Source organism: Patiria miniata, unplaced genomic scaffold, assembly GCF_015706575.1.
Source record: "Patiria miniata isolate m_02_andy unplaced genomic scaffold, ASM1570657v1 HiC_scaffold_22, whole genome shotgun sequence".
Lineage (NCBI taxonomy): Eukaryota > Metazoa > Echinodermata > Asteroidea > Valvatida > Asterinidae > Patiria > Patiria miniata.
In genome coordinates this window covers 17006617-17031441 of record NW_024037061.1, presented here as the reverse complement: position 1 = coordinate 17031441, position 24825 = coordinate 17006617, and the positions used below count along the sequence as shown (strand labels likewise).

General features: G+C 40.0%; 1 protein-coding gene across 1 annotated transcript in view; it reads left to right on the top strand.

The window, feature by feature from the left end:
* Nucleotides 1-24825, top strand: part of LOC119730132 (rasGAP-activating-like protein 1) — a 45114-nt gene that overhangs the window by 15674 nt on the left and 4615 nt on the right. Inside the window, exons 3-7 of the mRNA XM_038202905.1 lie at nucleotides 10609-10722; nucleotides 15430-15491; nucleotides 17928-18060; nucleotides 19414-19495; nucleotides 22038-22270. Coding sequence (XP_038058833.1) covers nucleotides 10609-10722; nucleotides 15430-15491; nucleotides 17928-18060; nucleotides 19414-19495; nucleotides 22038-22270 — 624 coding nt within the window. The remainder of the gene's footprint in view (nucleotides 1-10608; nucleotides 10723-15429; nucleotides 15492-17927; nucleotides 18061-19413; nucleotides 19496-22037; nucleotides 22271-24825) is intronic.

Here is a 24825-nt window from a genome sequence, read left to right as displayed (position 1 = left end):
ATGATGCATGTTTTCAACCCTGCGTCAACCCTGAGATTTGTCTAGTGTGAAAAGGGCTTATCATATAATGTCGCTTTAAAGCTTTGTTCTTATTCTCTCTTTTTCAGTACTTTTGAATACATTTTGGTTGTAGGGAAGTTCGAAAAATCCCTCAATATCCATCTTTTTTGGTTTCTCACCATGAAAAAGTGTGGGAGGGGGGGGGGGAGAAATCCTTCCTTGTCAAAAAGTGGAGGGATATACCCCCATCCCCCGGGATTTATGCCGCTGCACGCTAAAGTAGTTTAGGGGTATTTGACTCGCTGAAAATAAATGTGTCATACATTGTGTCAATTCCATCTACAGTATTATAAATCATGGCATGTACATTGTACCGTGACACCACAAACTCACAAAAGCATAACCTGCATTTTAAAGTGGAAATTACATTTGTACAAACTCTCAGCCAATTTTTAATTAAAAATTTCCAGACTCATTACAACAGATGTGCAGAAGGCAGACACAAATGTTCATGTGTAGACATGGCAGAATTTAATCAATGCCAAGCAGATGTGTGGTCTTTCATTCAAGAAATTAAAAAAAAAATGAAACTGTTTGTAAATCATAATCAAAATCAGAAAATATTTTAAAAAGGACTCATTAACCTTCTTTGGCTATGGATATAAAATAAAAAAAACCCGCAATAGCAAACAAATTGTTTATAAATCAGTGTACCATCGTTTGATAAATTGTTTCAATGAATGCTTCACAATGTCCATAATTTACCGTACTTTTCATGAAATAGTATTCTGTACATAAAGGAATCATAGCAAAAAAAACCAAAAAAACATCCCCATTCAAAAAAAAAAAAAAAAAAACCCAGCCATTAGAATCATTATCTAGCTGTTGTTGTCAGCTAGAAAAGCCATTACTCACTGCATCACGTCACGGTGATATGGGGCGGAAATGAAATGTCACTTGTGATTATTAATCACTAGGTTTAAATGACCTTGCCAATTAGCGTCTAGTTTATCTAAAAAAAAAAAAAAACTACCAGAGAGTGATTGCATTGTACAAGCCAAATAAGCCAGCTCGGTATTTCAACTGTGCATCATGCACACAAGGATATGGGTCATGGGTCAGTCAGGATAATCGAACGCTCATCAAAGGCGGATGAACGCGCACTGTCCCGGGCGTACGACGCGTGCTTGTTAATTACAAGCAGAATGGGCATATCCGCGTAACATCCACGTATCATGATGTCAGCAATTTTGTCCTGAATTACCTTTGACATGAACTACTTCATCGAGATACCGAAATGGCTTATTGCGCAGACATTAAAAGCAAAATTGTTTAGTTTGCATGGTGCATTTGGCAATTTATCCAGATTTGTAGAGTATGTGCCCTTTGACAGTCATCAAAGCCTTGATGACTTTGCAAAGTGCCAACAAGTTGCCGCCAAATGACAAAGTAGTGAAGAACATGAGCTTTACATTTTACCAGCTAGTCCCTGTACCGCCCCAAACTGCCCTGCCTGTTACTCCATAAACTGTCCTGAACTGCCCCAGCTCTGTATTGATTTATGGATTCTCTGGGGGAAAAAACAAACCCTCCTCTTGTTTGATCATTCACAGACAATGAAAAATTTCTTCCACTTCCCTTGCCATGCATCTGCAGTGTACAGGCTAGCGAAAGTTTGATCACATTCGTGTTATTACTGTGACTTGTCAAATTCCATCAACAGACAAAAGAGGTGACTGGTAGGTACAGTTCACATATCAAAGCATGAGCATGGGTATCTTAACTGCTAAAAACAGTCACTTGATTGATTTGACTGTCGTAATGGTGTAGCTGAATTTGCAAGCCAGATTAATACAGGGTGAGTAAAAAAGAGCGCAGCCCAAACCCCCCCAAAATATATTTCATATTTAAAAAAATGTATAGCACCAGTATGACTGGAAAACCAATATCAGAAACTACTTTTAGGTGAACAAATGAATTGAAATTGCTCAATCCGTTCAAACAATATCACCATTTAAACGCAATGACACTAAAATCTGTTTCTTCAAAAAAAAAAAAAAAAATTATGTGTTCTGACTGTTTGAAACAACAAAGAAAATGCCACGGAATACTTATTTCAACAACTGTAGTACACAATATCTTTATTAACAACCCTGCTTAGGCAAACAATATGATTTGTAAAATCCACTTTTTTTCATAATACGGGCCTTCAAAAGGACTTTGTTGAATATTTTTAACCATTAAACTGAGGTTTTATCGCTGGTGATGTTTGAAGACAACTGTCCTAAATACTATAGTGTGTTTAGAGCCATATGCTTTTTTTCAGTGCCATAAAATGTACTGTAAATAGCAATGATCAAACTTCATGGTATACAGTGTTTTTGCAGGTACTATTATTGTACATAATGTATATCAACAGTACAGTACTGAACTAAACCTGTTTTTGTCGTGCATACTCTGCAATATTGAAAGGTCAATTTTATGAATATCCAACACAAGAACAACATTGAAATTCCAACGTTTGCAAAGAAGAACCCTTCGGCATTTCAAACAAAAATATCTTCTGTTGATGAGACTGCTTTCTGTAAAAATACCTCAAAGCACCTAACAATATAAACTACAAGCTGATTTACCCGATCATAGATCGGGTATATAGGGCCGCAGTGTTGGGGATGAAAATGTGGGCAGTTTAATGTAAATGGGGGATCATTGAGGAGACATGCACTTATAGAAAAGCAATTTTTGTGGTGTGATCTGAGGCAATTTCTGACCACTGAAACCAATTTGAGCAAAAGATCATTTTTTAAACATCATTTTCGAGCTTGGGGTAATTGAATCAGCTACACGGTATTCTGAGCAATAGAATCATTATAGTGGGCTACAATTTTTATTCGGGGAAGAAAAAGTGGGGGGGGGGACCAAACAATGTCCCCGCTTTAAAATGGGGGGGGGGGGGGGGGGGGGGGAGGGGTCCCCCTGTTCCCCACCGATTTACGCACATGATAATTATGTACCCTGATAATTGTCTGTAAATGTTCCCGTTGGTCTGTTAAATGGGCATTTTGTGAGGCAGTCGCATTGCCGGAAGAATGTAGTGAAAAGGTTACCGTAGTACACAGGCGAAGGCTGATTGTACAGTTTTGACACTAAATCATAATGTAATCAAAGGTGAAGTTGTCATTTGCAATGAAAATGTTGAGTGTTACCATAAACTTACAAACGGTGTGAGTGATGGAGGAAGGTCATAATTAAGTTTCAGTATTGGACTCTTCAACAAACGTAAACTTGAACTTCTTACAATTTGCGAGACCGTCTGCGAGGAAAAAGTCGATTCAACTTTTATTCAAGTTGGTCAACCATCTATATAAGAGCAAGTTTTACTCGGCCTCCGAGAAATGTTCGCTCCTGAAAGGGTTCCGAGACCGCGGTCTCCCGTGACGCCAAAATGGCTCCACATCCATAGAAAAATATGGAGAATTTCTTCCGCCAAATGAAGCACTTCAGGTAGTCCTAATTTTTCCGTGTGGACCGGCGATCCGTTTTGTCGATTTTTTTTTTGACTGCGTTCCAGATCGCAATATTTGAAGCAATGCATCGACCCTTCGTTGATCCCAAACAGGCCCCCGAAATTATAACCGACACTGACTGTGACGTGGCGGCCCGGGCAGCGAACTCACAACGCTCAGCGCAGCCTTGGTGGAAGCATAGAGCTAGTGGAAGCATGGAGCAGTAAACACATTATGGAAGCAACAGCACTCTATCACGCGACGTCACTTGCTTGTGCTTCAAATAGCGAGCACCGTAGACTCAACCTCGTTTCCAGGGTGTGGAGCAGGCTGCAGTATGCGTTGCCAGTGACGGTTTTACGCATAGCCGGGAAGTACCACGCAGTGTAGACTTTCGATTGGTCAGACCGCGCTAGGCATACTAATGTGTAGTCCTTCTGAGTATTCGTTGCACTCGGCGCAGGGGCGGCAAGCGAATCATATGAAAGAATAGGGACACTTGGTGGCCACGCACCATGGACAAAAAATATTTTACCAAGGTCACCCCATACTACCGTTTGGTGAACACTTTTGCAGTACAGCCGAGTAGAACACGTACATGTAAACGAAACCCCTACGTTGACCTCGCTGACCTCGCACAGTCTAGACACGCAGAAAGGCCAACACAGGGGGTGGCCAGGCAGTCAACGTGAAAGCGCACACGACGGCACATTCCTGCGCAAAATGCAGTCACGAAAAATCGACGAAACGGATCGCCGGTCCGTACCGGAAAATTAGGACGACCCGAAGTGTCCGACCCGGCGGAAGACACCCTCCGCATTTTTCCACGGACGTGGAGCGATTTTGGCGCCGCGGGAGCCCGCGGTCTGGGATCCTTTCATGGGCAAACATCGTTTCGGAGGCCGAGTTAAACTCTCTCTTATATATATAGATAAAACCTATAGGCAACAAAAATACCAAAATAGTTACTTAAAGTGCTACAGTGACAAGTACTCAAACACAGAAGCAAATGAAACTAAAATGCTAAAAAACTAATATGACAGAAGAAAACAATTAAAACTTAAGAATCTTTAAAAAGCCAAACCAAAAGCCTTCAAAATATCAATCATTTATAAATACCACGTGCACCTTAAGAGTGCTGAAAGTAGAAAACGTCCAATGCAACACAGGGGAAAAATGCCGACGATAGCAAAAAAGATACCATGCAACACATAACACCAAACCAAAAAAGAAAAATGCATAAAAACTATGCACAAAATGTATATAAAAAATGTATAATGCAACACTGAACAACAAGCCATTAGAAACAAGAAAAAGGCAAAAACGTGGTAGCAAAATCAACAGCAAGCCAAAACGGCATCTAAATTACCAGGAAAAAGTGCGTAACGAGAGACATAAACACCGGATGAACAAATACAAGTACTAAAACAAGGAAGCAAACAATAGGCCACATGCATATCACCACGGTCAAATCGTGGGACTAAAATAACCAATTAAACCCCCCCCCAAAAAAAAATTGACAACCTCTTGGGGGGGGGGGGGCTCAAGCCTCTATGGCCCCCCCCCCCCCCCCCCCCCCCCCCCCCCTTGGGTGCACCATTGCAGGAACTAATGGGCTCAAGTCATGTTCCCTGTGCTGTGCAACAAATTCAGTTTTTGATTTCAGAAAACAGAAAAGCAAGTTTTTTCTTTTTTGGTTGTCTACAACCCTCTGAAAGAAAGGTTTTTTGGGCACAAACAGATCCACTTTGAGAGCAGGCCGGCTCCGGGATCCGTACATTATCGATACTGACTGTGAGAACAGAACTATTGTCTGGCAGCCAGTAATTAGAAAATGGTATACAAATATTGAGTGGCTCAGCGTGGAATGGGAGGAATATTATCGCAAGGTAAAATCTGGACTTTTCCATTTCACGAGGCGTAGCCGAGTGAACTGGAAAAGTCCAGATTTTACCGAGCGATAATATTCCTCCCATTTCACAATTTAAAGCCACTCAATATTTGTTTTATATAACTGACATATAGATCTTTGTCATTTGATATATTTGAACTTTTTTTCAATACAAAACTGGAGGAAAATGTATTTCTCTCTTCCAAACCACCCCTTCACGAAAATGTTTGAACCTAATGCTGTAGCGCTGGCTCTTTGGAACAATACGCGCTACGTGCAACGCTGAACGCGCACGCCAGCATGCATTTGCACACAAATACCGCGTCATGATCCTAACTGTTGAATAGTATTTCCCATTCCCCATGGGCGGATAGTACTTTTTGAACCGCGGCATGAATGGGAGCAATAACGAATGCCACGTGATGTGAGTTCCACCAATCAAATGACAAGGATCTGTATGTCGGTTATATAAAAAGTAATAATTCATCTTGTATTGAAAAAAAAACTTTTTCATTTTGCCGACGCGCATGGCTGCGGCGACGCGCGCGCATACCAGAAACCGGAGACTTTTTTATTTGGCCATAACTAAACATGGGCTGATTTGTTTCAGTCGATGTCTTATTCCAAAATAAATTTTGTATTGCTAGAGAAAAATATAAATTTTAGAAAAGGAATCTATTCTTGTGGATGAGACTTGAAATTAGCACGGGGAATGCATCTTCAAATAGTGGTGCCTGGAGTCCACAGAACCTCTTCAAAATATTGCCAAACCTGGTTTATAAGCAGACAAATAAAAAATCACAAACAACACTGAAAATTCTTTGTGTGCACGCCTCAGCCAGAAGGTTTTTATTCAAAAAATGTCGGGTACTGAAATCTGGGCAGCCGACCCATCATGCATGCAGCACATTAGCTATGGGCCAATGAGAAGTAGGGTTGGTTCTTTACATCCTAGAAGTAGAAAGTTTAGGCGGGATGGAAAAGTTGCTGGGCAGTCACTTTTGTCTCAGCCTCTGAAGAAACAACTTGTATAGTCAATTAACCAACAGGAGTAGATCCATTGCAAACGTTGCTGCTTATAAATAATTTGATCATTTAGGGGTAAATATGAGTATTTTGATACATACAGAACAATTATTTTTAAACCAACTTTTCCATCAGGAGATGGGCCCATCTTTCTGCATGATACATTGTTGACCTATTTTTATGCTGTAAATTTTCATAACTGTTCACTGTTTGTATTCCAAAAATAGCTATATTGACTTGATTCAAAGAAATATTGTCACAAACACTTCCTTTCATCGTCCATTATTGTTACTGTATGAAAGAGGAAATCTACGCATTAATTCAACATATATTCTTCATACAAGTGAATGGGGATGGCCATCTGCCTACATCCTCATTTGTCAAGTCAACAATGAATGATCAATAAACGCTGAGAATGTTTTGGGGTTTCAAAGCCAAACCGGTAACTAAATGGATGAGTGGATCATAAATTCACTGTAATCCTTTGTTACAAAGAGTTCGATCACCCTAGAACATGTGGTTCTGTTTACGTATTGCAGTCAGAAGTTTCTAAACTTACATTATTGATTTGGACAAATTACATGTGGTGATTTGCAAGGTTCAGCAATCAGAACAAACGCATTGCCTGTGGTGTTTGGTAGTGTTTTACATGTATATTGATCATGTCAGTGAACTTTCAGGCAAACTACACATACAAAATACACCTTGTTTCAAACAAAACATCTTTTCCAAACATTGATTTTGTTTTCATTGCTTTGGTGGTTCGCTTTACACAAATTCTGTTCATGAGAAATTCTATTCAGGATAACATACAGCAGAAAGGTTATCGGTGATTAAGTTTCTGAATTATTCTCAGGGTACAGTTTCCTGTGACCTCACCTAAAGCTACAGAATACTACTAGTAGTAAACTGTAGTATGAAATGCTTCAGCATTTAAGTGTGCACAACACTCATAGTATTCTGAAGTACTCAGTTCTTTATCCCACAGTAATGACTAGGACGTTAGGGTTAAGCTAAGAAATGAGAGCAGATATTGAAAGAAAGAAGCAGTTGGGGGGAGAGGATGCAGATTCTCCTCCACACTGGAAGGTAACCAGGAGTTTTTTTTCCAGTCAGCTGGATGTCGCAAAATTAAACAGTTGGGATGGGGGAGGGTGAGGGGCTGGACATCATCTGATTATTGGAGGCGCTGTTCAAAGCGGACAATATTGGAAACCATGGAACAATAGGTAGCGCTCTTTGTTGCAGCAAGCAAACAAAGCTGTGAAATGCCTGTTTTTATTAACTCTTTGGAGGGAGGGCAATGGCACCATGGCCCGCCCCCCCCCCCCCAACATGCCACTGGTAAGAAGTTAAACTGGCATACATACTGTACTGTGGCATCAATTTGGAGGAATGAAAATACAAGTGTAAGATGTTCACTAGAACAATTCTCTTGGATGGCGCAATTCTTGAAATTTCATAAAGTGATTAAAAAATGGATAATGATAAAGGATAAGGGTCCAAGTAATTAAAAAAAAAGGATTATCGATTAAGTCCTAACATGAGTACAACAGATGAATGATACAATTTGTGGACCACTGTACTGTCACCTCAGACTTAGGCTAATGATTACAGAAGGAGGAAAATGTGTGGTTTCTTCAAAAATCTTCAAATAGTGCACGGCTAAACATTATCTTACATCCTCAAACATAAAAAGAAACCCATAAAACAAGTTGCAATCCAAAAGATTTTGTACTTTGTTGCTTGCTCAATACGTAGAAGTTTTGTCAACAATTTTGTTGGGTACCTCCTTGAATTTGTGTTATTGTTTCCCGCTTGCCACTGACTAATAAGCATTGTGCGAGCTTGTACATGTACGTGCAGTTGAAGTTTCAATTTGGCTCGCCAGATAATATGTATCGACACTATTTCCAGTAAGTAATAGTTTATATTCCTCATGGGATCTAATACAAAAAGAGTAGGCATGTTTTTTTTTATGGAAATGCGGTACCTTACAGTAACACATACCACGATGACATCTGTTGCAGTATTTGATAACATACTCATCATGATATGTTACAAGCCAACTATGCAGTAGAGCTTTCAAGCATGGACAGTTTCAAGTGGGATGCTACTATAGTGACAGTCTTTGTATTCCCCATGGACAGTATACATCCAAGTATACCAGATTTTTTCTTGTAAAAATGTATGTAGATGCAGATACACTGCTACATTGTACATGTACATAAGATTTGCAGGTTTGAGGCAGAGAATGTTAAGTGCCCAGTCCTGGTTTAAGATGTGTCCAAAATTATAGGGAGGATTAAAAGCTGATCTACATGCACATGTAATTATGGAACTCTTCCACTGGACACTCTTTGGACTTGATTATAAAAGTACATGTTGTATATATAATAACCTTCAGTTTTTATTGGAACTTCTTCAAAATTGCTCCCTGTGCTCTCCGTTTGAATTTTTCAATTTTTCCATAATTTTTCCAAAATGAATTTTTTTTTTTTTTTTTTTTTTTTACAAGAAAAGCTACTTTTTCAAAATTGGGTGTCTTCAACCCTAAAAAAAAAAAGGATTTTTTTTTTTTGGAACCAATAAACAATTTCATGGCTCTGCTAACCACAAACTTCCGTGCTTATGATCACCATTTTGTGCTAACAGCGCTAGCAGAAACAAATTGTGCTAAGGCCAAAAAAAAAAAAATATTCGGTCTCTGGTCAGACCAAAGCTTCGGAATTGATGCGGCGATGCGTTTTTTTGTTTTTTTTAAGCTTGGATTGTACAGATAAGGTGGGTACTATTTTGCTTTTGTTGTGTCCTCATATACATTGGGGACCTCCATAATTTGCATTGGTGCCCTCCATCATTTGCCTTGGTACAATTTCCCCATTCCTTGGTACAAAAATTTGAGGAGGTGCGGCAATAGAGGGTGCTGCTGTAGCTACCGCAGACAATTTGAAGGAAAAAAAAGTTGATGGTGCATGATTAAAATCGATGCGCGCGCTGACCAGAGACCGACATATTTTTTTTTTTTGCCTAAACCTGTAAGCACTAGAATAGTTAGTTACAGGATGTACGCATGCGCAGGAGTGAAAATTCCTAGCTAACCCGTGAAATACGCTTACAGTAAGCACATAATTTGCGGCTTCATTTAAGCAGGGATTTTTGGTTAACGGTAAGCAGAGTCATCATAACTCTGCTCACCTCAGAATTCCACGCTCACAATCACCGTATTGTGCTAACCGCGCTAGCAGAACATTTCTCTGCTTAACCCTGTAAGCCCAGAATCCTTTAGTTAAAGGGAAAATACAACATTTGCAAACATCGAAAAATAAAATGACCAAGTTTTTACGAAATACCTTACAGGATGTTGGTAGATGACAGTCTAAAGCATCCTGTAAAATTATGGCACCTGGTGTGAAGTCATTTTCAAAAAAATTATATTTTGTTTACATTTCCAACGGTGGTCGGCTGACCACCGTAGGAAAAACCTAACTATTTTTCACTACTGCTCCAAATTTACCATTTTTTTCAGTCCAATTTTGTTTGCTAATTGGTTTTATGTTCGTGAATGGGTGCAGGTCAGCTAGACTGGTTCTCTTAGCGTACAATTTTCCGGCATCTGTAAATTGATCCATTTCAACTTCAGTAGAGTCAGGGAACCAGACTACTTGAACATTTTTGTTTTTCTTGGTTTTTCCAGCATTTTCGAAAACAAAACTTCAAACATGTCAGTGTAACAATAATTTGATCTATTATACTAACCCCTCAAATAGTTCATTTCTGAAAATTAAAGCATAAGCCAATGATGTACATTCCCTTTAAAGAATGTATGCATACCCCTAAGCCATAATTCCTAGCTAACCTGTGAAATACATTTCTGCCGATATTACAGAATTTTTTTGCTACAGTAAGCAGGGATTTTTCGCTAATGGTACAGCACATCCATGGGAATTGGGCCCAGGCTTTGCCTGACCTTATGAGGACATCTTGCCTGTACTTACCAAAACCTTATCGAGCTGTGAGCACCATGTGTACACACAGTTGATGTGTTCTTGATGATTGCAAAGATAGGGTCACTAGTGGCGATCAATCAACCGACATCTCCACAACCTTTGTCTCTCATTTATCCTCGGGCTCTGTTTTGCCATTACTTATCTCTTTTTGCTCCTTCTGTCCCTGTCTATTTAGGACTGCCACTGTCTGGAAGACTTTGACACCGTTCTGGGGCGAGGAGTACTTTTTCCATCTTCCCGGAGGCTTTCAAAATCTCTCAGTTTACGTCTTTGATGAAGATACGGTCAGGTAGGATAGAGGAAGTACTGGGAACAGAAAGTTGTTTCTACAGAATAAAATATTCTAGTTAATGTCTATACTGAAATCCGGTGACCAGAATTAGAAGCTTTTACTGCGGTGGTGTTACGCTCATGCACATGCTGCATGCGTTGTTAAAGATGAGCACACATGCATTTTGGTATTCCTATTGGTTGAAGGATCCCAGGGTGCGTGTGTACTACTACCTGAGCACGGCTCGCGCGAGCCTGGTGTCACCGCAGAAAATGGCTGCTGCCGGATTTGTCTATAGAAATTTATTATCCTTTTTTATGTAAAAAATTGTTTAAAATTGTATTTAATGTGTTGTTTTAATTTTAAATATTAAGGACTCTTACACCATTCTAGGGTGAGGAGTATTTTTCCATCTTCTGAGAGGATTCCAAAATCTCTAAGTGACATGTACCGTCGGGAAGGGTAGTGCCGCTTTGGTACAGTTTATTTCTATAGAAAGGCATATTACATATAAATATGCCTCAAACCACCCTGTCTGTTACTCCCTCGAGACCTTATATGTAGCCGCCATCATATTTTGTTATTTTAATTCATTAACAATGAATGCACAAAAGGTTCACTCATGTACAGGCCTATATCCCAGCAAAACACAGGCATTACCTACTAAAGATGGCTGCTACGCATAGGGTCTATTCTGCCCAGGACTGTCCGGCCCTAGCACTGTATGGGTCTGCATATATTCATCAGGAAAAAATACAGTGTAATACTAACGGGAGTTTGTTAATTTTTTTCTTGAATCATTGACAGTTTTACTGATCAGAGCCTCAAAATGTGGTTCCCTTGCCCAATAACTACATGTATACTGTTCTCCAGAGTGGTATGCTTAAACTTTTACAAACACAGCAAACATCCTTTAAACGTTTTGACAGGTGTGTCATTAGTTGTTAATCTGTTGAATGATCTTCCAACACTTTTTTCACATCCACACATTTCTGTATTGACATCTGAAAATGGACATGTAAGAGGAAGGAGAGAGTGTTCAAGTTTTTTTCCCCCCCCCCCCAAAAAAAAAAAAAAATTAGATTTTTTTAATTGACAGTAATTGGTCTAGCATTTGATCTGTGGGCAATTTCAGTGGCTGTTTCTGCCAGCTAACATCCAGTGGAAGATGGGATGTGTTCATGAGTAATTTTTCAGATCAGTAAAGCCAAAAAAAACCAAAAAACAAAATAGTTCTGCTTCCGGTTTCCCTACCTACCCTATTCTACCCTAAATTTTTTATGAGAAAAGGAGAAAAAAACCAGAAAACCATCAATTTCTACTTTTTACCCTTGACTACAGGCAGTCGCCTCCATATGATTGTGCACAAAAAATTGGCCCCCCCCCCCCCAAATAAAAAAATTCCCTACCTACCTACCCTATTTTCAAATGCCATGTAATCGGAAGCAGAACTGTTTTTTTTGCCTAGGCTTCTCTGTCACACTTCACGCTGACAGCGAGGTATCGGCCTCCTCTGATGCGTGGGCATGTCTGGCTAATGTACTAAATCCTTCCGTTTCTTGTACGGGCTGGTGGCAGTTTGCCTTGACAAGTGTGGAGACGAGGACGAATGAGAGAGATAGGCCTTAGGGATATCCTCTTGAAGGAGGCGGCTTGACAGTTTGGAAGGGCGTTTATGCAGCCGTTGCAATGTTTTTTTTTACCTTTTTTTGAAATTATCAATTATACCCCATGTGATCTTATTCCTCCGTGCCCATACAGATGTACATGTTATGTTTACTTGTAAACACCAATTAACCTTAAATCAAAATGGTCCTCCCTTTTTCAGTACTATTCAACACATTTTGGTTGTTGGGTAGTTCCCCAAAACACCTCAAAATCTGCCTTTTCTTGTTTCATTTCACAAAAAAAGGTTTGGGGGGGGGGTGGGGGAACCCAAATAGCCCATATATCGGGAGATATACCGGTACGTGTATCCCCCCCCCCCCCCCCCCGGGTTGTCGCCCCTGCACCATACTTTACTTTACCAGAGAATTGTCATCTCGGTTCGACTAAAAACTGATTGGAATTGAATCTCCATGAGCAATGTATCCATTCTCACAGTGGTTCCATTATTGGAAATACAAAAAAAATGTGTATGTGAGTGACTAATTAGCCTGCCACTCCCATGGTTTGCATAAGAGTATGCTTATCCCGGAATTGCCAAAATCTAGCGTTTCATATGGTACATATTCAAATGAGTCATATTTCAAAGGTGAAGGTCACAGATAATCCACAGAAGTTTCCTTTAATGGTCACTGGTGCTAGAATCTTGAGTTTGGGTGTGATCCATGGCCTTAAGTGGATATGGATGGGGTGTCGTGTTTCTGGCTTCCATCACAAAAGTAAACACATTTATATGCAAATTGGGAGACTGAAAGCGTCAGGATATTCAGTGTAGTTAAAAGCAGAGGTACAATGTTTCGAAGGTTAGAGGTTCGAATCCGTTTCAGTTATTTATCTTTGTTAATCAAATGCCCCGATGTGATTTAATCATCAAACTCTATGTTTTGGTTATTTTCTGTCCCTTTGTTGACAATTCATTTACAACATCATGTCCCAGCATTTACAACTTATACTGAAATCTGTACAAATTTATCAGGCCTACTCATTAAAGAGGTTGTGGAATGCTCGAAGACATTTCCGTCATTTTTTGGGTATATGTAGCCGAATGTGTGATGAAATATAAACGACTATTGTTTCTGTCACGAAATGAGTACAAAGGTTACTTTTGAGAGCTATTTTTCAGGTCCTGTTTCGACCCGAACGTGCCATTTGTGTAAAAGTCGTCGTTGCGGGCAGCAAACAAAACACACTAAATCGTGACGCAATAAACAGGACTCGTTTATGCTACTCTGCATCGGGAGTTCTGTTTATTACGTCACGATTTACTGTGTTTTGTTTGCTGCCCGCAACGACGACTTTTACACAAATTGCACGTTCGGGTTGAAACAGGCGTGACAGGACTTGAAAAACAGCTCTCAAAAGTACCTTTTGTACTCATTTTATGACAGAAACAATAGTCATTTTTATTTCATCACACCTACATATACCCGAAAAATTACAGAAATATCTTCGAGCATTCCACAATCTCTTTAACTTCTACTCAGCTTCGTTTTGGGGTCATTAAATTTCACGGGACTATTTCTGAAGTTTGTTCACAACTTGATAGGTCTTCATCTGATACATCCCATTTGCATGTGACAATAAGCACAAACGATACAAGTGACAAAGCATCTTCCATCGCAGGTCCCAAAGAATGAAATCGGATCCCCCAGCACATCCGAGACTCCAAAAAAAAAAAAGCTTCTTTAAAAGAAAATCCTTCAAGTTGTCTAAAATGGACAGCCCTTATATTCAGATTTTGATCTCTCTGTTTATTTTTCACTGTGATTGCTCGGTCACATTTTGTTTGTTTGTTTTTTAATTAGAGTATCTTATCTTGTTTAAAATGTTATTAAGATTTACGGTAGCACCGTGTGACAAATCTCTTTTGTGAGTTTGTGAGATTCTGAAAAGAATCAGGGGAAACTCAACGTTTTGGGCAGTATACTCTACCTGTTATACTGTCTGAAACGTTGAATTTCCCCCAGGTGGTTCTTTTCAGAATCTCCCAAACTCACAAAAGAGATTTGTTACATGGTGCTTATCGTAAATCTTCATTTTATTGCTATCTTCACCATTTAAACCTTCAAATCTTATATTTGTAAATACATGTACTTGAACTATTATGAATTTCTTAAAGGGAATGTACATCATTGGCTTTTGCTGTAATTTTCAGAAATGAACTATTTGAGGGCTTAGTATAATAGATCAAATATTGTTTAACTGACATGTTTGAAGTTTTGTGTTCGAAAATGCTTGAAAAACCAAGAAAAACAAAAATGTTTAAGTAGTCTGGTTCCCTGACTCCACTAAAGATGAAATGGATCAATTTATAGATGTCGGAAAATTGTAAGGTAAGGGAACCAGTCCAGCTGGCCTGCACCCGTTCAAGAACATGTAACCAATAGCAAACAAAATTTGGACTGAAAAAAATTGTAAATTTGGAGCTGTAGTTGAAAAATAGTTAGGTTTTTCCAACGGTGGTCGGCCGACCATCGTTGGAAATGTATATAAAAATGCCATTTTCTTGAAAATGACTTGCACCAGGTGCCATAATTTTACAGGATGCTTTAGACTGTCATTTACCAACATCCTAGTAAGGCGTTTCGTAAAAACTTGGTAGTTTTATTTTTCGATATTTGCAAATGTTGTATATTCCCTTTAACTTGTTTGTTATAGCTTACTTGTTTATCATAATATCAAAACTGCAATATTTCGCCCACGCTAGCCATTTTTCACACCCTACGTCTGTGCAATATGGAAAATTTGTTTTGCGGAAAATTCAATAATAGCCTGTAGCCAAACAGCTAATCAAAACGGCACTCGTTTGTTGTACCCTGTGGCATTGTGTACTGCAAAAAGCGCCACTGCCAAAACTATTATTTCAACGCAAACAACCAGCAATTACTGCAGGGACAGCAGCCTGAAGTCAAACCAGGCGAAAAATACTCAAGAAAACAATTCTGTTTTTTTCCTCCTTCTTTTCCCTTCATTACGTGGGTTGAAATCCCCAGTATAAGCCTGGAAGATCGAGCCAGCTTACCTGTGACCTTTTGATGTTTTTTTTTCTTCCTCCCACAGTGAAGATGATATCATCGGCAAGGTGTCAGTGGATAAAGAAATCCTGCAAAAAACCGCAAGAGGTGATTTTGTAACTGCTGTATTCCAGGGTTTTTTTGTACAGGGGTGTGGGCTTGTGTAACTTATATTTGTAAAATCTAAATGGGTCAATCTATAAATTTAGGGCCAAATTGTGACATTTTGCCTGTCCCTGTTACTTTGTGTAAATTGCAATTCAAGTATCATTAAGAATGACTTCAAACGATTAAAAAAAAAGGTAGATAGATTGCTAAATATAAGCACTCAACCAAAAAAAAAAGTCCTCCCTTCCAAACTTTTTGTCTAACTCAAAAACTACTGAGCACCTCTCGCTCAAATAACGACTAATCAGTACAGAAATTCCTTAGCAATCCAGCCATACTCTTTATTTGGCCCAAAACAGTGATAATGTGTACAAAATTATGCAATTGATGACAAATGATACTGAAAAAAGTTGTGGTTCACACTTGTTAAGGAATTTCTGTACTGATTAGTCGTAATTTGAGCAAGATGTGCGCAGTAGTTTTTGAGTTAGACAAAAAAGTAGTGGGAGGGGGGACTTTCTTTTTAGGTTGAGTGTATAATCGCTCATGGAGGATGACTGCATTAATTAAGGAGTGCATCAGAATTATAAAATCATAGATGTCAGATCTATGTAATACTAATAGGGAGAGGAAAAAAAGTGGACCCCAACTTTATGAAATGACCAAAATATATTTAAGGTTGACTCTTTCGTCCTGCTTTGTTACTTTTTTAATTTTTTATACAAACATTTTCATCTCTTCATGCACTGTGCTGAATAACTCCCTTGGGGATACGTTATATGTAATTGATACTTCAATATGCATACAGACCTCATTCAACACGAATCCTTGTGAGTGGTGTTTATTTCTTGTAGAACTTAACAATCATTGGCGTAGAAACGGGGAGGAGGTTTGGGGTTACCCTCCCCTTGGGAACAACCCCCCCCAAAAAAGTTAACAATGCCATAGCACATATAACTTGCTTAATGCAAATATCTGTTAGATTTACTGCTCTCTGTACTTCTTTAGGCCCAAAAAAGTCTCCGGTTTCTGGTATGGAGCTTGCCCCAAAAGTGGTGCGGCGACGCGGCTTTTTAAAAAAAATTTTTTTTTTCTTTTTTTCCCTTCAAATGTCGGCTGATGACTGCAAATGGTGCCCGACCAAATTTAGTGCAAAATGTATTGAAGCCCAGAGAGGCCACATAAAGTTTACACTTGATCGTAACACCATCTAAAAACACGTTAAAATTGTGCAGCAGCAGGATTCCAGTCAAACTAGTGAGTTTGGCAGTTTTGAGACATCATCTTACATGTATTTTGAAAAAAAACTTTTTGATTTTGCCGAAGGGCATGGCTACGGCGATGCGGGCACATACCAGAAACCGGAGACTTTTTTTTTGGCCTTACTCTCAATTATTCCAAATGCCAGGAAAAAAACCTATGAAACAACCGTGAAGAATGCCAGCTACATGCTACTTCGGATGGTTTATCAATGATTATGCGTGAACAATTAGTTGAAAATTTAGTTTATAATTATAACGATATAGTCCAGGCTTGCGGAAGATTCATGTTTGAGCAAAGAAAATTATCAGTAATAACATTTTTTTGCAAGCAGGGTTAGAACTCAATTCCGATCATACAGTCACCGCAGAAGTCAATATTTGTCAGGTGGTCTGCCCAAATCCATCGTCTCAAGGAAATTCAATTTAATCCCATCAGCCTCTAGCCACCCCCCCCCCCCCCCGAATCCTTTGATGATGTCTACCATACTCCGGTAGTTAAGTGCATGGATGCACCTTCCTAACACTGATCTAATCAGTGGATTTAAACGCTGGACTGATTTTGAGGGGGTGATTAAGTCTCGCCCTCGACAAGACATACCTAACTAGATTGTAGGCGTTAGCCTGAGATGTATAATAAGATGTTGGGATCCATTTATCTCCCGCCTCTAGGGAATCGAGAGGAATAATTTTTTTGCTAATAGAGCAACTTTAGTATTTTTTTGAAGGATTCTGATTTGAAGATTAAAATCTGACATGAGGATCTGAAATAAATACATGTCGCATATTTATAAGGTTATGCATTTGTTTTTGAAAGCATGTTTCCATCTCTGGGCCTGCACTTATTGAGAGCTTATTGAGAGCTGAACCCCTCCCTCCTCCCCATTTGCCCATACATTTCAAGTTATAAGAAAAAAAATGTAAAAAAAAAATGAATGCAAATGTTAAATTCATCTACAAATTGTACAGTGCAAATTATGTTTGATAGATATGAGAAAATGATCTAGGCAACACTTACTGCTTTTCCCACAAAATACACCAGTAAAGAACTACTGGTATGAAATTCACCTCTTTTCTTCCATTTATAACAAAATGAACAATTTGCAGGTCAAAAAGCTTGTCAGTCCATGTCAATTTCAAAACATGTTCAACTTTGCCCTGCTCTTTTCTGCACCAGGTTTAGAGAAATGGCTCCAACTGGTCAAGGTGGACCGAGATACCGAGGTGCAGGGGGAGATCCACATTGAAGCCACTTTGCTGGAAGCTGAAGGAGGTCGCAAGAACCTCAAGATTGAACTGCTAGAAGCAAGGTAAAACAAATGCACTCGGACTTTGAGGGGAGAGGACTCTTTAAAGGGCTTATGACGTGAATCGTACTTGGGAAGGTATTTTGTGCAACTTTCTACTCCTCTTGATTTAATGTATAGTTGGCATTCCATTTTGGTTAACTTTATTGAAGAGTTTTGAAACATTTAAAATTTCCCATGCTTTTCCTGACAAATGAGGGCGCTGTTGCTCTAATGTCATTTCAGGCAGACACTTTCACTTATTATTAGAGGTTTTCTGTTCAAATTGTGAACCCAAATATTTGCTCTTTGAAAATATTTGTGAGAAAATTTTGCTCATTGGCTAACTGTCATGTTCTAAAACAACAACGAATCACCAAAGAAATAAATTTAAAAAAGCGAAATATCTAAAATTCTGACAAGTTTTGGTACTGAAATAGCTGTAACATTGAGGTTTCTGCCTGAAATGACATACTTTTGCTCATGAATATGGAATAAATTTGCATTGGCATAAAAACAAAAAAAGGACAAAAATACTTATAAAAATGGCAAATTGAAAATAAGGATATGTGTAATGGAACACAAGGTGCATTTTCAAGTTTGTTTAAAATAAACATGACATGGGCCCTTTGATATTTGAGAAACCTACAAATCCTGGAGTTTTCTATATTGCTGTTGTCAAGTATCCAGAAATATGAAAAAAATTCCTTGAGGAGAAAAAGGTAATTTTGTTGTGTGTTCAACTCAAGAGGCTTTGCGGGTAACGTCAAATATCCACATGTGAAAGAAATTTTGCTTTGGTCTCCCCCCCCCCCCAGTTTCCAATAAATCATTGAGATTTCATTTTCATTAAAATGTCAATGATCATTTTGATCCTGTTGAGAGGGTCGAATGGGTTATGAGAAATATGATGAACTCGCCTGCATGGTTTTAAGTTACTCCATAAATTTAGCTTCAATATCACAGTCCCAAGAAAAGGAAAGGTTGAGTAAGGAGAATGAATTCCTCCAAATCTTTCTTGACTGAAACCTTTTGAAATTCAGTCCCAGCGTCATTTTACCCATCCACCTCCTCGTCTTACCCGAAATGAACACTGATTTTGAAATGGATATTCATTGAGTCACAAATGAAAAGATTTTAATTAAAGTTCAACCTTTGAGGAGCCCATCTCGGCTATTTATTTCACCTGACCACTTTTCTTGTCTTGTTCCCGTCCCCTCAAAAGTATTGCACTAAAGAACAATATATTACGAACTGTGACCGCGTCCCATTGGCCAGAAATACAGTCGCCGACGTGTTTTGCTCTGTCGGCCTCTCAGTGATTTTAAGCTGTGCAGATTTGTTCAAGACAGATGGTTTTTATCGTCCTTTCATCAGGGATCTGGCTGTCAAAGACAAGACGGGGTCATCCGATCCGTTTGCAAGATTAACATTTGAGGAGCAGAAATTTGACACGAGGGTAAGATATCCTGTAGAGATAGTCGGGTACTCTGAAGGCTTGCTTGTAGGAGTGGCAATTTATTACGTTTGCGATCTGAAGCAGTCCACAGCTTGCCATATATCCATTTGTTGCATGTCACTGTCATTGCACAGCAGTCAATAGCATGGTAATGTATAATCTACAAAAGCTATGGCAAGCTGTAAGCTGACACTTTTTTTGGCATTTATACTGAAGAGGGTGAAACAAGACAGAAAAAGTCCCCAGACAAAATTGATCACTTAAATGTACGCTGTCAGTTTTGAAGTAATAATAGTAATGGGTGTTGCTTATACAGTGCTTTCCAATAAAGCTAGGTCAGTTATTACCCCGTTTATCAGGCCATGGAACCACTTCTGTTCGGCAGGGATCAACACAATCTGGTCTCTACCCTCACAGGTACCCGTTCGCACTCCTGGGTGGAGAGAGGCAGTTGTAGTAAAGTGTATTGCCCAAGGACACAAGCACCATGTTCCCCATCAGGGTTCGAACCCATGCACCTTGGCACTAGACCACGACACTAGAGCCTACAATTCCTTCTCTACCACAAGGGCTTTTCAGACTATCGTCTTGTCCGGGTCGAACTTGTGGGTCGAACTCCACAACTGCCAGACCACTTCACTAGAGTGTACAATTCCGTCTCTACAACAAGGCCTTTTCAGACTATCGTCTTGCCAACCTGTGCTGAATCAACATGGGTCCACAATAAGCATATCCGGATCCATCACCATCAAACATGAGCAGGAAAAAAGCATACTGTTCACACTAAACCAGATTGTATAAGAATGGGCTGTAGATTTTGCATTTTCTACCTGGGTAGAGCTCTTATGGGCCTCCCAACCAGGGTTGAATTTTACCTGTGTAGAGGGCCGGACCCGTTTAGAAGCTGTTGGATTCTACAGGGGTGTGAAATCTCAGCTTAAAAGCTGATTTCAGCTTTTTTTGTTTTGGATTTCAGCTTTTTTCTCTCACTTGCTGTGTACAAAAGTATAGCAGATTTCCAAAGTTCAGCTTTTTTACCACCTTTTTCAGCTGTTTTCAGCTATTTTTTTATCAGTGGTCACTCACACCCCTGATTCTAGCTAGTGCGAGAGGGATTCACAAAACGTCCGTATTGGATAGATCCGGGTCCAACACAGAGATTTTGGATAGTGTGAAAGGCCTTTCAGACTGTGTACCATACAAAATTTGACTCGGAATAAATTAATAACACAACATAGCACCAAGCCCTTTAATCAGCGCGACGCATGGTACGGAATAACCGACTCTGGCTCACTTGTTGACACACTTGGAGGCCGTGCATGCAGATGACAATGCAAATATGTTCACATTGAGCAGTGGGGGAAGAAAAGTGAACAGTGCCTCTTTCAAGTTAGCGGTTGCATGGTCAAAATGTGGATTTTATTAAGTAGGAGAAGGTACAATGTAAGTGAGGAAGCTCTTTCTTCTTCTTTTGAAGTGTTTAGATTGAAGGAATTTTGTGACACAGGTGTGCTGCTTTAAAGTGTAACCCTTACTTTTAAGTATTACCTTAAACCCTCTCCACACCACTTTGTTGATTGACCAAATGGCACTCCATATTTTAAATTTTGCATGGATAATTCTGAAGCAGTTTTTTTCACATTTTCATAATGGTAACCCTAAGAATAAATTAAACCATTGCTATGACGTAACAATATTTTTAACAGTGTGGATTCGGAACTACAAATCCGATACACTGGTCACAAAGTGTGGATTCGAAATGACGAATAGTAAAATGTGGATTCGGAATTGTGAATCCTTACTTTGAACATGGCAGACAATTGTTCTCCTTAATGAGCATTAATAGGATTGTCTGCATGAAAACATTCCTTCCGTAAGTACCGATGCATCTTCACTGTCAGATTCTCCGCCGTCACTGCAAAAACTACTTTAAGTCAGAAAGAAAATCGTCGTATGTTGACGTAAGGAGCCTACACACAAAATGACTTGGTTGTACCGGCGTGGCGATACACATGCTAAACACGCCACAATGCTTGTTTACGTATAAGAGCCTCTAAAATCTCCCTTGTAAATTACCCTAAATGACCACGACTCGAGTACAGGAGATATGCAAGTCTTTTCATCTCCACTTACTGGACAAAGTCAGAGAATACACTTGTAAGTGTGGATTCTTAGTTTACGAAATTCACTCGGCGCTTCGCGCCTCATGAATTCTTAAATCATGAATCCATACTTTCTTGTGTATTCTCCTTAACTTACACAATTTAAACAGTCCGAAAAGACTCTTTCAGCTGATAAATGGTTGGTGTGTGGGCGGAAAAACATACTAATATACCAGTTTCTTGAAGAGCATTGAATATAGATGTGTTGTGGGTGTTCGGAGAATGGTTTCCTCGTCAACTGAAGTCACCTATGGTAAACAGCAGGCCTACAGGGTAGTTTCTTGTCAACAAAAGTTGCCCATGCATGGTAAGAAAAGGGTTAATATGACAAATCGTATGATTTCAAAAGCTATTTTTTCTCTCCTTCCTGAAAAATGTAGACCATCAAGAAGACACGTTTCCCCAGATGGCACGAGACGTTTACCCTGACACTACCCGAGTCACTAGAGGGCGCTGTTGTTGACATCACGGTGTGGGATTGGGACCGGGTGGGGGATGACGACTTCATGGGGCGCGCGTCGTTGACGGTGTCGGAACTTCCCGTTGGGAGGACGGTGCGACGGTGGCTGAGACTGGACCCCAGGCCGGAGAAAGAGAGAGACTTGGAGGCGAGGTTCGTTCTCGATTAAACAAAAATAAATATTTATGACTGATTAGATTTGGCTGATATCTCCTCTCAAACCTGGGCCTGATTTAGGGATGATGTGAACCAGGCATGTCTTGGAAGGGAGAGTGTAACACCCCCCCCCCCCATCCAAATAATTGTTCTCAGTTGGCACCTACCTTTAATAGTCATCAAATGAACCACCATGAGCGTCACTAGAAGGTAGGTGTTGGAGGGACATCATCGCCCATGAATCCCTTTTGTTGGCAAGAGCACCATCTGTTGTCCATTAGTGTCCAAGATTGTCTGCTTTGAACATCGCCTCAAGGGTGCAGGCCAGTTAATAGGCCCGAAATTGCCTACGATTTGCCTACTAATCATGATTTGCTTGACCTGAAATTCTCTGGTATTAGTGCATTTTGTGGGACACGACGGTTTGTCAAAAAGAAAGGTGGGAGCCGTGAAGAGGACTGCGAGCTCTTTTTTTTGTGAAATTCGGATAAACCTAAGCCCTAAAATTGCTCTATTTTGCAATGGAGCGTAGGCATCCTTTTTCAAAATGGCGACGGGCTTCAGGACTACTTTTAGGGGTGATCATCTTTGGATGGAATTTTCTACCAAAAATCATGGTTAACCTTCAAAAAAATTGAACAGAAAATGTAAAAAGATGACAAGCTTTAATTTGATGTGTGTCTCAAACACTTGGAGATTGTGAGATTTTTTTATGATTATTTGAAGTGGGCTCAATTAGCCAGAAGGTGTCCAGCCCCCCCCCCCCTCCCCCTTCATTTTGCTACCGCCATCAACGGTCAGACTTTCTATTTGTCTTTTCCATCCGTGCCGTTTTCTGAGCTGAAAGTGCATTTATTTGGTAGGAACTACTTACATTATGCCAATCCACGAATTGTCGTTCGCACAGGGCCATCATTTCCCAGAAATAAGAGGAACTGGAGCCCGATACGAACATGAACAATTTCTCCTCCGTACAGATATTTCTAAACAGTCGAGCACTGTACCCGTACTCATTTACAAAACAATACGGGCCTTCAAGGCTCACCGTCTGCTCTACTAATAGACGGATGTCTTGAAGGCCTTATCTTTTAGATGTGAACGAGTCGGGGTACAGTGCACGAACCTGGAGAAATGTCTGTAAGGAGGAGAAATTTGTCATGTTCGTATCGGGCTCTTCTCTACTAATAGACAGGTGTCTTGAAGGCCTTTATCTTTTAGATGTAAATGAGTCGGGGTACAGTCCACGACCATTAAAAAATGTCTGTAAGGAGGAGAAATTTGTCATGTTCGTATCGGGTTCCAATTCCTCTTATTTCTGGGAAATGATACAGGCCTTCTAGGCTCGGCCGTCTTCTCTACTAATAGACGGGTGTCTCAAAGGCCTGTATCGTTTTGCACGTAAACGAGTCGGGGTTCAGTGCACAACCATTGAGAAATGTCTGTATGGAGGAGTTATTTGTCATGTTCATATCAGGCTCTTCTCTACTAATAGACGGGTGTCTCGAAGGCCTTTATCTTTTAGATGAAAACGAGTCCGGGTACAGTGCACGACCTTTGAGAAATGTCTGTATGGAGGAGAAATTTGTCATATTCGTATCGGGCTCCAATTCCTCGTATTTCTGGGAAATGATACAGGCCTTTGAGGCTCGGCCGTTTTCTCTACTAATAGACGGGTGTCTCGGTTGCCGTTATCGTGTTTGCATGTAAACGAGTCGGGATACAGTGCACGACCGTTGAGAAATGTCTGTAAGGAGGAGAAATTTGTCATGTTCATATCAGGCTCTTCTCTATTAATAGACGGGTGTCTCGAAGGCCTTTATCTTTTAGATGAAAACGAGTCGGGGTACAGTGCACGACCTTTGAGAAATGTCTGTAAGGAGGAGAAATTTGTCATGTTGGTATCGGGTTCCAATTCCTCTTATTTCTGGGAAATGATACAGGCCTTCGAGGCTCGCCCGTCTTCTCTACCAATAGACGGGTGTCTCAAAGGCCTTTATCATTTTTGCACGTAAACGAGCCGGGGTACAGTGCACTACCGTTGAGAAATGTCTGTATGGAGGAGATATTTGTCATGTTCGTATTGGGCTTTTCTCTACTAATAGACGGGTGTCTCAAAGGTCTTTAGCTTTTAGATGTAAACGAGTCGGGGTACAGTGCACGACCTTTGAGAAAGGTCTGTATGGAGGAGAAATTTGTCATGTTCGTATTGGGCTCCAATTCCTCTTATTTCTGGGAAATGATACAGGCCTTTGAGGCTCGGCCATCTTCTCTACTAATAGACGGGTGTCTCAAAGGCCTTTATCGTTTTGCACGTAAACGAGTCGGGGTTCAGTGCACAACCATTGAGAAATGTCTGTATGGAGGAGTTATTTGTCATGTTCGTATCGGGCTCTTCTCTACTAATAGACGGGTGTCTCTAAGGCCTTTATCTTTTTAGATGTAATCGAGTCCGGGTACAGTGCACTACCATTGAGAAATGTCTGTAAGGAGGAGAAATTTGTCATGTTCGTATCGGGCTCTTCTCTACTAATAGACGGGTGTCTCAAAAGCCT